General features: G+C 42.2%; 1 protein-coding gene across 1 annotated transcript; it reads right to left on the reverse strand.

Moving 5' to 3' along the window:
• LOC139767899 (IDLSRF-like peptide) lies at window positions 1–12,099 on the reverse strand. The gene is made up of 4 exons (XM_071697598.1): window positions 11,369–12,099; window positions 6,638–6,766; window positions 5,579–5,731; window positions 1–5,230 (listed from the first exon to the last, which is right to left on the reverse strand). The coding sequence occupies exons 1-4, from the start codon at window positions 11,496–11,498 to the stop codon at window positions 5,037–5,039; spliced, it is 606 nt and encodes a 201-aa protein (XP_071553699.1). The 5' UTR covers window positions 11,499–12,099; the 3' UTR covers window positions 1–5,036.
• Between the last annotated feature and the right edge of the window lie 1,731 nt (window positions 12,100–13,830).

Below are 13,830 nucleotides of genomic sequence, written 5' to 3' on the forward strand. Positions count from 1 at the left end.
TCCGTTTCCGTAATATTTTATTGTTTAAACGATCCAAAAAAACAAGCTATTTGAAGTGATATCGTCGACGTCCCAATCGATACTCTTCTAGCACGCAAATTCGAAGTAGCGAGATTCGTTCGATTCACACAGTATTTCCGCCGAATGGAAAAGCCATACGTTATATAGAATCGGAATACCGCGCCACGTCGCCAGTAAAATTGAATCGCAAACGAATGCAAGGGGTGAGATACGGTAAAAAGCAAAATCTTCTGAAATTTGCGATTGTATACAGGCGTGACCTGCGAATTCAGATAAATGCAAATGTACACTCGCACGCACGGTGAAATCGGTGTGGCACGGTGCGGTAATTGGAGGCACTAGCAATTAAAACTAAGAGAAGAAACGTTCGCTTTATTTAACAATTATATAACTGTTCGCACGACAAAATTATTTCCCAAGAGCGCTTGGCCGTTCAATCAAATAGAGAAGAAGTACAAAACCTTAAGAAGCGGATGGTTACTTTATACAGTGTACAGAGTATGTCGCAGATTGCCGTGGTAAACATGACGTATAATAAGAAACGCTTTGGCAGTAGAACAATCAGAAGTCGAAAGGTAACATATACAGATAATACGACATGGTGCGTGACACTTTAGTACATTATCACATCGTTGAAATCTTTGAATAATTAAAGTGGTCAATAGGTTCTCTGTTTTTTTTCTTTTTATACATATAGGTCGCGTATATATGCATATATATATGCGTGCCATCGGTTTGAAATGACAAGGTTGAAGATTACATGCGTCTCCTATATAATCACTTCGATTTATTGATTAACTTAACGTCTACTTAGCTACGTACGCATATTACAACGGCGGTGGAACGCAGCAATGTAAATGGGCAACGAGAGCAACGAAACAACGCGTGCGACGTGTGTGTGAACGTATATAAAAGAAAAAGCATCTTCGTTAGTTAATTAATTGACCGTGCTGTCTCGCGCGCATAATAGCCGGAGTGAAATATTTTCACAAGAGCCGTCGCAACGTCAGCCATCGCGCGTGGTTGAATTTACGGGAAAGAATGCTTCGTAAACTCTGTGCTTGACGTTATTATTTGTATTTTTCCTCGGAACCTTTCAATACATTTCGCGGCGGTACAAAGGGTCTGTCGGAAATTGGATTCGAATGTAACGCGGAACGTTTAGCGAGCTGCTAAATTTGTTGGTGCGGGTAAAAAGACGCGCGTGCGGGAACATTGCCGCCGCTTTATCATTTAACGTAGACTGTTGTTATTGCAATCCCGTTTCACCACGTTACGCAATTTCGAAAGCGATTAATTCCCGTATGCCAGGAAATACAACGTGCCGTGGCCTTCCTTTTTGCGATACGTCACTTTCAGCCCGTCCATTTACATTCAGCGCCTCGTTATCATTGGGATAATAATGCCAAAGGGCACGGTAGAACCCCGATCAACCGCATTATTCATTACCGAAACGCTGTGGACGGATCGACAATTTTCCCGAAACCAACTGTGTCGCTGTGTCTGAATTTTAAATCAGGATCAGTCAATCAAGATCGACAGGTCTACGGAAAATCCAATAGGAATAAGAATAAATGCATTTTGGAACTTAATTTAACGTTTTTTTTTTTAAATTAAAAGAGCTAATCTAAGTTTAATCAAGAAGCATTGATATTATTTGCTTGAATATCGATCGGATACAGTAAGACAGTCTGTGAAAGAATACCAAATTGGCAAACCAGCTTCGTCCATTTTTCGAAATATCTGCAACACGTGTAAATTATAATAATAAAACTCGGGGGGGGGGAGGAGTAGAAGGGAGGAAGAGAGGAAAATATAATCTCTCATCATTCCAAGACGATGGGTAACGCGCCTCCGAAACGTGGCATATATATGTATATCAGATATTGGTGGAACTCCGGTCTACCGCTCTCGGGGGAGATAGATTTGACCTTTATGACTTACGACTCGAAATATTGGGGCCAAAGGGTCAAGGCACGCGGCGGAGAGGCGGAGATGGGGGCGAGGGGGGAGGAGAGAGAGAAAGGGGTGTCGCGGCGCGCCATGACCCCTCGGTCTGATGCCCCGTTCGGTTGTTCGCTAAAACACACAAGTTCCCTCGGATTTTGCCCTCGGTCCAGGCCCTACTTTGGACCGTAATTGACATCTGGAGGGAATATTAAACTTTTTTTTTTCATCTTTATATACCAAAATATTATCTACCATCTGATAAAAGAGTGATTTCTCTGTTGATATGTATCCGCTATGTATATGTATATGTATAATATTTATATACTTCTAAACTTACATTACATTAATTAGAAGATATGTCTCAATGTATCGTTTGTATCGATTAAAAGATACGCTTAGTAAGTATGATATGTTACGTCGTTACTCATCCCGCGAGGGGGGATGTATTCTCTCGAGGTAAAAAAAAGGGGGGGTCTCGTCAGACTCGCGCCCGTCCGCGATTTCTCGATTGTCGCGAATTGCACAATTTATACATATTATATATATGTGCATGTGTATATATGTGTGTATATATAGAAATTAATAACGCGTTAATTTTTCTCTCTTCGAAGTAAAAGGAAAGCGCGACGGGAAACGCTACCTCGAGAGAATCCGGTGAACCGTTACTTTCTTCATCATATATATATATATATATCTCTCTCTATATATATAATATATATGTATATAATATATCTATATAATTTTTTAAATATAATTTACTGATATGTATGTGTACTGATATGTATCGTGTTGCCGTAATGAAAATATCATACGCTAGCATTATATATATATATATCTTATATCTTGCTCTCTTTCTCCTAATAAGTAAAATGCGCGTCATACCCTGAAAGAACGCGACGCGATGCTCCATTTCTTCCTCTTCCTTTTCTCCCTATTACTCTTTTGTACCCATTTCAACATCGCCGCATTGTGTTTTACGATTGCGTGACGTTCACGGCTGCACTGAGAGAAATCAAAAGCACCTGATCCTCTTAACTTGAAGAAGGATCGGTATTCCCACCGCATCGTTTTGCAACGTTAATTAAACAAAGCTGCTTTATCTTGTCTTACGTCCGCCTCCATCGGGATACCACCTTAATCAAGACAAGAATTACAATTTGGTTCAATCAGATGCGGTGAAAATACCGAATAAACCGAGAACTTCCTCGGCACGGGATTTGCTACTTTCATCTTCTTTCCTATTTATTTATTTTTTTTTGTTCGTCGCGGTCTCGCGAAATTTAACGCGAACAGGAGCGACCGCGGTGACGAAGCTAAAATTAAGAAAAAAATACGCACGCGCGAAAAAAAACGTTGGTTTAAATCAATATATTGTTTCAGCAGTAATCGCCTGTCCAAATAAAAGCTGTCGTGAATAAAAAAATCGCCTGTCCGAATAAAATCTCTCACTGATCCACAATATTATTCTGTAATCGGAACGGAAATTGCACAGCGCCGTCGGAAAGTACGATTTAAAAGGATACCCCAGGGGAGTAATCGAGAACAATCGTTATCCCTTTACACGATCCTTTTACAAATACGCAGAAGTAATTAAGGATACCTAGAATCCCTCGTCCCTAAACCAACCGAAGCACATCTAGATTCAATAGTTGTGCATCCGTAATTAACATAAAGTTGTTCCTGGGGGAGCCAATTTTTTTTATGGCATTGCATTTTACATTATCGGCTTCTTCCGCACGACCTTTCCGAAGTATCGCGATTCTGATTAAAAATCATCCTGCCGTGCTCGAACGTAATTACTTCCTGAGAATTTTCTCTCGTGAAGTCTTTCATGTTTGAAGCTTGAAGGTAGCAATCTCGCCGAGAGAATCCCTTTGACTAAGTTTAAGAATTTTAATTTATCGCGTAGACATTTTACCTGAATTACAATCTCATAAAAAGGAACATTTCAAGCGTTAATCATAAAATAAGTCTTCGCAAAAATAACTCGCGTACTTTAAGTAAAAGTTTCAACGCTAAGTTTCAAAGTTTTAATGCACAACCGTCGGACTGTTACGCCACTGCCGATTGCGAAGGATTGTCATCGATGTCTCATCACTTATGCAAGATGATACCGTGTACGTGCTCGCATATTAAAGACACGGCTCGAATAAAACCGGGACACGCGAAGCAGCGTGCACGTGCACACGAGAGTGAGAGAACTCTGTAGCGAAGTAGTTACAAGATACATGAGGAAGCTCAATATTTTAGAGATAGGTCGGATAAAAGCTCATTACTTGTTCACGAGAAAGGCTTGCGCCTCGACGCGCAGCTAAGGGAAACGAGAGGGACGTAAGAGATTCTGTCAAAGCGTAGCAAAACATTTACATTCAAATCCGATTATGTTATCCAGGATCACTAAAGCTTTAGAGGAAGTAAAGTAGGCTAATTGTAAGTAACACGTTATTTGTCATAAGACGTTTCAATTTGAGAAGTTAAAGAGATAATATTAAATTGCAGATATTACAGAGTACCTAATAAGTTTTTCAGTCCCTCGATTATGCTTTTCCTAATGATAGATGCGAATTCAAATCGCGACGTAATTAAAACTGGTCCGAGAGTATGCGTGGCACATTAATTATCAGTCCTGATTATTGCGTTTTTCTCTAAGTGGATCAGCGATACGCTTGACGCGCGTGATGAAATAATCCAAACGTGATAGAGCTTACGAGATATGTGAAACGGAAACCTGCCTGATCACTCGTCATGCAGAAAATTCGGACATTCGCTCCCTAACGCAGATCTCGACGATCATCCCGGTGCTCGTGATCGCGCTCGTCGCGTTGAAGCGAGAGCAAAAGATTCGAGAAGGATAGGAAGGAAAAGAAAAGTGACAGGCTACATCCTGCGTGTAAGAACTCGCGACGAAGGAAAGATAAAAGTATCCGCGGAGAGGATAATTTAGGCTTCATCAGACGAAGGGACTGCTGGTGCGACGACGGTGACGTGACACCGGCGGCGATGCGGCGACGACGGCGGCTCCTCGTCGATGACGTCGGCGGCGGTTCGGCGGCGGATGTGACCGTTCAATCGAGGAAGCCCGTCTTAACGAGTTTCTCGAGGAAGAACTTGACGTCGCCCAGCTCGGAGTCCTTGATACCGATGGACTTCAGCATACCCAGGTCGCCGTTCTCCACCGCCATGAAGACCGAGCGCAGGTGCTCGAGGTCTGAACGCATCAGGTGTAGCGCCGCGCCGAAGTCCTCGATCGTCTGCGACTCTGATAGCCGAAACAGATCGTTTCAGGGGCGAGATCGCGGGCCTATCCTTCGAGGATAGGACGGTGACGCGCTGACTATATCGCGCGAATAAATCGCGCTGACTATACGAGATTAATGTTCGTCGGACCGATATCTCTTACGCGAAGTCTGATTAAGATACTCGCGATTTCGTCCTATATAATGCAATATTGCTGCTTTTAATAGATTTCCGATACGTGGGAAAGATTTACCGCGTTACAGTGATATCGGGGAACGAGGCTGGATAGCTCGACGATATCCTGTTTGGTGTGGGTGGTCGCGTTTGGCACCGCGAGATTCGTGTCGTAATCTAAACCCGGGGAACTTACCGGATAGCGCGATGGCCACCTTTTCCACACCACCGAGAGGCTTCAGCGTATCGCGTGCTTTGGTTCCGAACAGTTTCTCCAGGTAATTGGGACCGTGGCTGGCCAGCAGGGACTGCAGAAAACTCGCGGTTTCCTCCACGGGCGGTCGTTTGGCTGTAACAACGTGAAAGCATATTCCGTAACTGCTGCAAAATAAGACGAAACAAATGCAAAATGCACAGAGATCCCCGGTACGCCCGGGATCAATACAGGGGCGCCGTAATCATATATCACTTAAATTTTAATTGGAATAATTTTCTTCCTGTGTTGCCTCAAAAAATCAATGAAGCAAAAGAAAACCACGAGGAAAAGCAAAATCTTGGTTAACCAATATTTATGGGTACGACTTGTAGAAAGGTGAAAGCGAGGTAAAAGGTAACATCTTGCGTAAACGCATCGAACGCGTGCAGCGGCACTGCTCTCCCTTATCGTATTACAGCTGCCCGGTGCGGTTGCACGGAACGTCATCGAGTGCATCCACACCGAGCGGTATATCGGGATACATATCCGTTCTCTCATATAGTATGCATAAAATGAAATCCGCGCCAGTATGTGTATAATAAAATCTAACAGCCAGGTCACGCGGTAATCCGTAATCCCAACAGACGGATAAAAATCACATTAAAAGTGTAAAATATATTTAAAATCAGACCGTATGTTTCACGTGCTGCAAACGTGATTTATTTATCAAATCAGAATGAGATGTGTAATTAATAATGCTAAATGAATACTGTTAAATTCGTAGTATTAAATTATACTCAATTTGAGTCATTTTTAATCACTCCTATAACTTGCCACTGCTCCTATTCAATATATCGTTGATTTAACTAAACCAATAAAGTTAAAATAACACTATTTTGTGTTAAAATAATAAATTTCGACACACATATGACAGTTAAAAATAACAAAATGTTATTTAACTCGAGGTATAGGTTTAAATTTCATCCTTTAATATTTAACAGTGAACTGCCCTACCGATTACATCTCATTAATTAGTGAATTCAGAATTAATAAGCTCACCTGCGGTGCACAATCTTGAGTCCTCATCGTATCCGTCCTGACAATCGGGTGCTCCATCGCAGAGGTACTGTATCGAGATGCAAATACCGTCGCCCGGGCACTTGAACGGTTCGTACGGATGACAAACCTCTGAAACGCACACACAAACTCTGAAGAGAGCGAATCAAGTAATCTGAGAGCGCGTATGCTTTTCCAAATAATTTATAGAAACGTGCGCGCGCGCGCGCGTGTGTGTGTCATGCGGCTCAATCTCATTCCGCGGAAATGGATGTTCAGGAAAGTCGATTACGTTCGCCGGTGGGACGGTCGCCGGATGATTAAATTACGACGATAACGTATTAAAGCGAGGGATCCGAAACGGAATTAATACGCGCGGCGCGGGTAACGCGGCAGCACCCACTTCTTCGTGCGGGGTGGGCTTTTGGTATAATTGAGCGAACACGCGATCGCCACATTGCTCACGCTACAAACAGCCGGCGCGCGTATAGTTTACGGTCCTGAAAAATCAATTAACAAACCGCTCAATCTGATAGAACTGCGGGAAGAATTGTAAACACGTATCGATTATTTGCTTCTCTCTTTCATAAAGCTCGTAAAATCAACTCCGCCAAACTTCCTTCGTCAAAATTTTCCCTGCAATTAAAGATCTTTCCCCCCACAAGATTTTGTACAAAAACAAACGTTCTAGATAAATATTATCAGATTTAATAAAAGTCGCTCGAAAGAGTAAAAACTTTTATGTATACCGACCCTGCTAAAAAAAAGAGCGAAATTTTAGGTGTCAAGCCTTCTTAGAAGGGAGAAGAAATTTTCTCAGAACCCTTAGAACCCTTAGAACCCTTAGAACACCTGTCGGAGGAGGTCCTGTTTCGCAGGGGGATCAACGATCGACATCCTATTTGTTTTATGGAAGACCCGGCGAGTTCCGCTGCGGAAAAGCTACAATAACTTCTGTCTTTAACTCGTAGGAAATGTTTTGTAATACCTCACGTGCGAGACCTTTAACTCGTCCACTCCACTTGAACGAGAAAAAATATCAGCGACTTAAACGCGCCCACGCGTTTGCTCGGACGCACGTTTTATCCCGGATGAGAATTTTCGCCCGACGGGGGAAACGATTTCCGTTTCGCACGCGCGAAAAACGATGGGAAACATCGTATTGTGTGCAGCGGCGATCGATTGTGTAATATTGTGCCACATTCGTTATACAATCGCCCACGTTCGTTTCGCACGTAAACGTAATTTACACCGCAAACGCGTCCACAAAGTGCCCCGTGACAGTCAATTTTGACCGCGTTAAAGAATTCGATGTCTATACACGCCGCGTGTTTATCGAAAAACCGTATCGAACCGGCTACCCACTCGGGGCGGTGTGGCCCCGATCGCCATCAGCATTATTACGCGTATAATACGTCGCAGTTCTCCTTCTCTCGCGTGTTTAGACAGGACGCTTATACGTAGGTTTCAGGCAAACATTTTACTAATCAACCGGTCGTATCCGGAATTCGTCATCTGTCCCATATCAAGAGAGGGAGAGAGAGGATTGCGTTTGAACTTAAAACAACGTTCGCGAGGCGATTATTAAAATTGCTGCACGACCGTCGCAATTTTTTCTTGTTTGCGTTTAGACAAGTCGCGTACATGTCCGTGGGCGTATCTCATCCACGATGTTATTGCGGACATTTCACCGATCGACAACGATGCGATGATTCCCCGGGGAGTAGCCGCCATCCCCCGCGGGACCGCGAACCACGATCTCGATGCATTCTGAATGAAATAATCGTCGAGGGGACATGAAAAAAAAAATAAGATTGTCGCAAATACCCCTCCGCGGATGGGCGCGACATATGCGATCAATTTTAAATAAGAACATTTCGATCGGCGACCCGCGCTTCGAACTTTTATTCCCCGTACGCGCGTTACGGAATTTTCGCATGTATAAACTTGTTGAAACTTCGTTGGCGCCTCTCCATATTATACAAGATACAAGTTATAAACGGTTTAAAAGCGAGCTCGAATCCACTTAACGAGACTTGCGAAACTCACCCCTTCCATCGGCGAAAGGTGAAAAATGAATAGAAGCTTATCTAGTAACACATATCTCATCTCTAAAAATAATTTTTACTTCATCGTCGAATTTACGAGGGCACGACTTCCATCGACTTCATCTTTTACTTGATCTCTTACTCGTCTCTTATTTAGGATAGAATGAATTCGCGTAAACAAGTCGTCTATACAGACATTTTACTGTTTCTCAAAATAAAATAAAATGGTAAAAGTTCCGCAGAACAAGGTAACTCTAAAGTTTGACAATTACGAGGAACAGGGGCTCAGGAATATAATATGTTTAATATCAAAGCACGGTGCGATGAAAGAATAGTTATAAATTTTAATGTAGTCGGCGCAACTTTGTGACATTACCTTTTTTTTTTAGGGAAAAATAAATAGATTTATGAATAATTACAAGAAACGAGGGCTTGCGTAAGACGGGGGATGCAACGACCGCATGAAGCCCGCTTTGCGGCAGATCGGCCCTGAATAGCTGCGAGCTGAGTAAAAACGCATGCTTCTAAATGTCATTGGCGTGCTATATACGACTCGGTACGCGTTAAGTATGCGCGTTATTGACCGAGCGAACGCGCACGTAGCTAACCGTCGCGTTGGGGAACATGATCCCCATATGGCCGCGAGTTTCAACGGAACATCTCCATCGTAATCCCCCGCGTCCGTTAATTTCAATGAATGTTAAGCAGGAGAAACATTTAGAATTTACATATGTACGTATATCTCATATGATACACAGCTTCTTAACCATTTCACGATGTCACTCGAATCGACCACGTCATATCTTTTAGTTAATTTCGGACGTTAAACAAACTTTAATTGTTTACAAAATTATCGAGTACAAAAGGGTGTTGGTTAAAGATAAAAACGTAAATTTATTCAGAATTATAAATGATAAGACACATTGTACGTTTCGACTTGCTGTAAGTCTTCTTCAGCAATCGAGATATAATATGAGAATTAAAATAAAGGCTACATAGTAGAATAAATGAAAAAAAAAAAGAAGATTAACAATAGAAGCTAAGTAATACGGAAATTAAAACATATAATAAAGAAATAGAACAGTACAAAAATAAACGAGGATACATCACAAGCTTTTTTATATGATGCATCCTCGTTTACTTTTGTATTTGTTTCGCTTACTGTTTTATTTCTTATTATATGTTTTAATTTCCGTATTACTTAGCTTCTAATATTAATCTGCTTTCTTTTTATTTATGTAGCATTTATTTTAATTCTTATATTACATTTCAATTGCTGAAAAAGACCTACAGTAAGTCGAAACATACAATGTGTCTTATCACTTATAATATTGTGAATAAATTTACGCTTTTATCTTTAACCAACATCTTTCTGTGCTCGTTATTGGCCGTTGACCCTTTTTCATAAGTTTTGCTTGGATCAAGCGTTTGACTTCTTTTTATTATAGAATTATCATTCGCGGTTTGATCACATAATAATTTGAGTAGATAATTAAGTATATAAGAAATATACCGATCGATGTGATGAATGATTTCGTTCAACATTCTCGTCGAGTCGACACCAAAGAAATCGAGGAATTACTAAACGATGATGGAAGTGGAACACTTTATATGCGTTCCGACATATATATATGCGAGAGAATTATGCAAACTCATTCCAAAGTTTCATGCTGAGCTAATTTATCTAATTGATATATCTACAGTAACTTTCTCTAATTAGAATTTCACAACCCTACACAAACTATAAATCAGTTTCCTGAACTTTTTAGTTTCTACAGTTGCAGTAGTTAACTCTATGTTTGCGCGGACAGACTAAGTTTCCTCTCAAACTTTTATATGCCTTCAATATATTACGCTCTCTAGAAACAGCTGACGACAATATTGCATGAGATGTATAAATACGCGTATAAATTTATCATAAACAATTAAAGTTGTCGTCATTAAACTATGAGAGCTTTATAACAAAGTTATAATTTTGTCAGACGCTAACACGTGTATTTGTTGAAAACATGTAAAAGCACATAAGCTGTAGTAAATTATAAATATGCATTGATAAAAAATCATCCTTTTAATTTTATATTACTTTAATTGCAAGATGTTCAAGCAAAAGAAATAAAGACAGCTCTGAACGATTAAGATTTGATAAATGTTGGTAATTTGATTACCTCTTTTGAATAACTTTATATACTGGCGTATTGTAGTAAGGAAATGTGGAAATTCCATAAAACATTGCAAATACACAATCGATTATATGCAGAATGCAGGATGCGAAAAAATATATTTTACGATCAAACTTTTATAAAAATATAAACTTAGAACAAATATAACGTATATTTTAAAAAAAAATACGCTAAAAATGCATTTTATCTTCACTTGAACATTCTGCAATTCATAAAATCATTCAAAATGAAAGTTTAATTAAAATTGTAATGTTCGTACAACACGCGTTTGTAGTTTGTATGTGCAATTTGTGGTGTTTTCCCGAAAAGAATAATGTGCTTTATAGAACGACCGTATTCTCCGCGCGCGATTTTATTTTTGCGCGATTTCTTCCGCACGATCGTCTTACACGGTTTCGCGCCCGAGACTCGCGGTCTCGTCGGCAGCTCGGAATCGTGCTTTCTCGAGCTTTCGCCGTCCCCCGTAATTCTCCGTCGTGCCCGAGGGTGTCTCGTCGTCGACTTACCCGAGCGTTTCGTGTTGAAGTGACCGTAGAAGCGGCTGAGGTCGATCGCCATGACGGCGCGCGGAAAAGCGGCGCAGGCCGTCAGGGCGATGCCAAGTGCAACCGCACCGTTGCAGAATCTCCGTACCATCCTCGCTTCGAGCGGATGCGAGTTGCAGGCAGGCGCTCCTTTTTCTTCTTCTTCCTCTTCTTCCTCTTCTTCTTCTTCTTCCTCTTCTTCTTCTTTTTCTTCTTCTTTCCGCTTCTGAGACGACGAGTCGAGGGCTTCCTCTCCTTCTTTTACCTCTCGCTGGGGGGTGGACTTCTTCTCTTCACCCCGAAGAATCCCTGGTTCCTTCTCGCGAACGCGAATCCGGTGGACGTATCCGTCACCCTCGCGAGAATCACCTGGTCGCTCGCTCGCCCGTTGGTATCTGGTGCGCCACCAAGGTTCGAGTAACTCCTCGGGGTGGCTCGTGCAAGGTTCCTCGCCCCGAGAGCACTCCGCTTCGGGCTGCGCGATGTGTCTGTATGCGTGGGCGCGAATGTTAACGGCGCGGCGAGTGCGAGGTCGCTCTCACCACCCACCTCGCTCGCCCTTTCTCGGAATCTTTCCGCTTTCTCGCTCCCTCTGGGCCGCTCCGCTCTCGCCACCTCCTTCTCGCACTTACGCCCGTGAAAAGATACGCTACCTATCCCTGTTGGGCGCGCGGTGACGGTGCACAGTGGTGCACAGCTACACTGCGAACACACACCTGCGCCACGCGATCTCACCTGCGGCCGGCTCGCGTTGGTGACTGGGGTGGGGGGAGGGGGAGGGCGGAGAGGACGCGTGGGAGGCTGGCCGACCAATCGGCCGCTGGGTTACGCCGGATACGGCCAATCGGATAACGCGAGATCGCAGGTCTACCCTGGAACACCCACGCTTGCCGTTGCGCCCAGTCGCATCGATTTCAACCCCTCGTCGCGTACTCCCAGGGGCGTAAACGAGGGGTGGCTACGCGAGCGGCCCGCACAGGTAAGATACGTCGAAATCGTGTATTTTTTCTTTTTCACCGTATACCTTCTCTGCCATTGCATTAAATTTCCACGTAATTGGCGTACCGATATCTGTCCTCTTTCTCTCCCTCCTCGCATCAAGCGTGTCCTCTCTTATTACGCTTCCTCCTCCCCGGCTCGCTGTTACGCCCCTGCCTTCGCCAAATAGGTAACTTTCGCTTGTCGTTACAAGGTACTTTCAAGCGCCCGCAATAATACGTCGGCGCTCAGTAATTTTATGGCGAATCCGTCGTTATCCATGTCGAGAATCGCCGTAATTGCTCGATCCTTCCGAGTAACGACTGCTCAAATGGCGCGCGGTATTTTACCTCGATTGGATTTCGTCCAGACGAAACAATGAGCTTAATAATCGTTGCGTAATGTCGAGTACCGTTTACCGCGACGGAACATCGCCGGCGATATCGATTACCTTCAATCGCGAAGAATGAACTCCCGGAATTTACGCAAACTATTCGCCGCGACGTTCTGAATGAAGATACGTTAGACACGATAGCATAATGCCACAATCCACATTGTTGCAGAACTGTTAACGATAATTTTGCAGTAGACTCGATTTTGCGATACACATAGAGGGGCGCGCGATAAAATAAACCGGTTCTCGCATCGATGCCGAATTGCCCGAATAAGATTTCAGAAGGAATATATAAATGCGTTCAAACGACAAAAATAAATCTCTAAACTTCTGATGTAATGCCTGTTTTTTTTATTAAAATTAATTATAAGGAAGAGAAATTTATACTTTTTAATTTAGCTTTTAATTTAACTTGGCGTCGAGTTTTATAGAACTTGTGCAGAAGCCTCTATTTATTAGATCCCTCGAGAAGATAAAACGCGGTTATTCGCCGGTTATCCAAGCTATTACGTGGATTAAAGCGTCCCACGCGTGTTTCCATTTTATTTCTTCTTCTTACTACACTTTTCTTTTCTCCACGATACGCGAATATCACAAATTATTGACATTTTTTGATAAATTATTATTGGCACAGTTTTTCTTGATATATTATCATAAAATTGATCGTAAAAGTATTAGTATTATTCCAAAATGATGTATCTCTACAGTCAAAAACGTTAAAGACATTTATTCGAGAAAATTGGAGCAATTCTGTCCTTTTATTCTTATAAATTCTACAAATTTTAATCGTACGTACTTGTCGTTTTGACCAAAGTGTCCTGATCTGTCCCTCTTTTAACATTTCCTCTCTCTCTCTCTCTCTCTCTCTCTCTCTCTCTCTCTCTCTCTCTCTCTCTCTCTCTCTCTCTCTCTCTCTCTCTCTCTCTCTCTCTCTCTCTCTCTCTCTCTCTCTCTCTCTCTCTCTCTCTCTCTCTCTTTCTCTAATCGTTATTGTATTTATTTATATATTCACACATTATCCCAGGTAACAGAATGACGTCTTAAATTAAAGCATCTTAATGACGTATCAAGA

The sequence above is a fragment of the Temnothorax nylanderi genome, unplaced genomic scaffold, assembly GCF_030848795.1.
Source record: "Temnothorax nylanderi isolate EJ_2023f unplaced genomic scaffold, tnyl_v1.0 TNYL_tig0013_pilon, whole genome shotgun sequence".
NCBI classification, from domain to species: domain Eukaryota; kingdom Metazoa; phylum Arthropoda; class Insecta; order Hymenoptera; family Formicidae; genus Temnothorax; species Temnothorax nylanderi.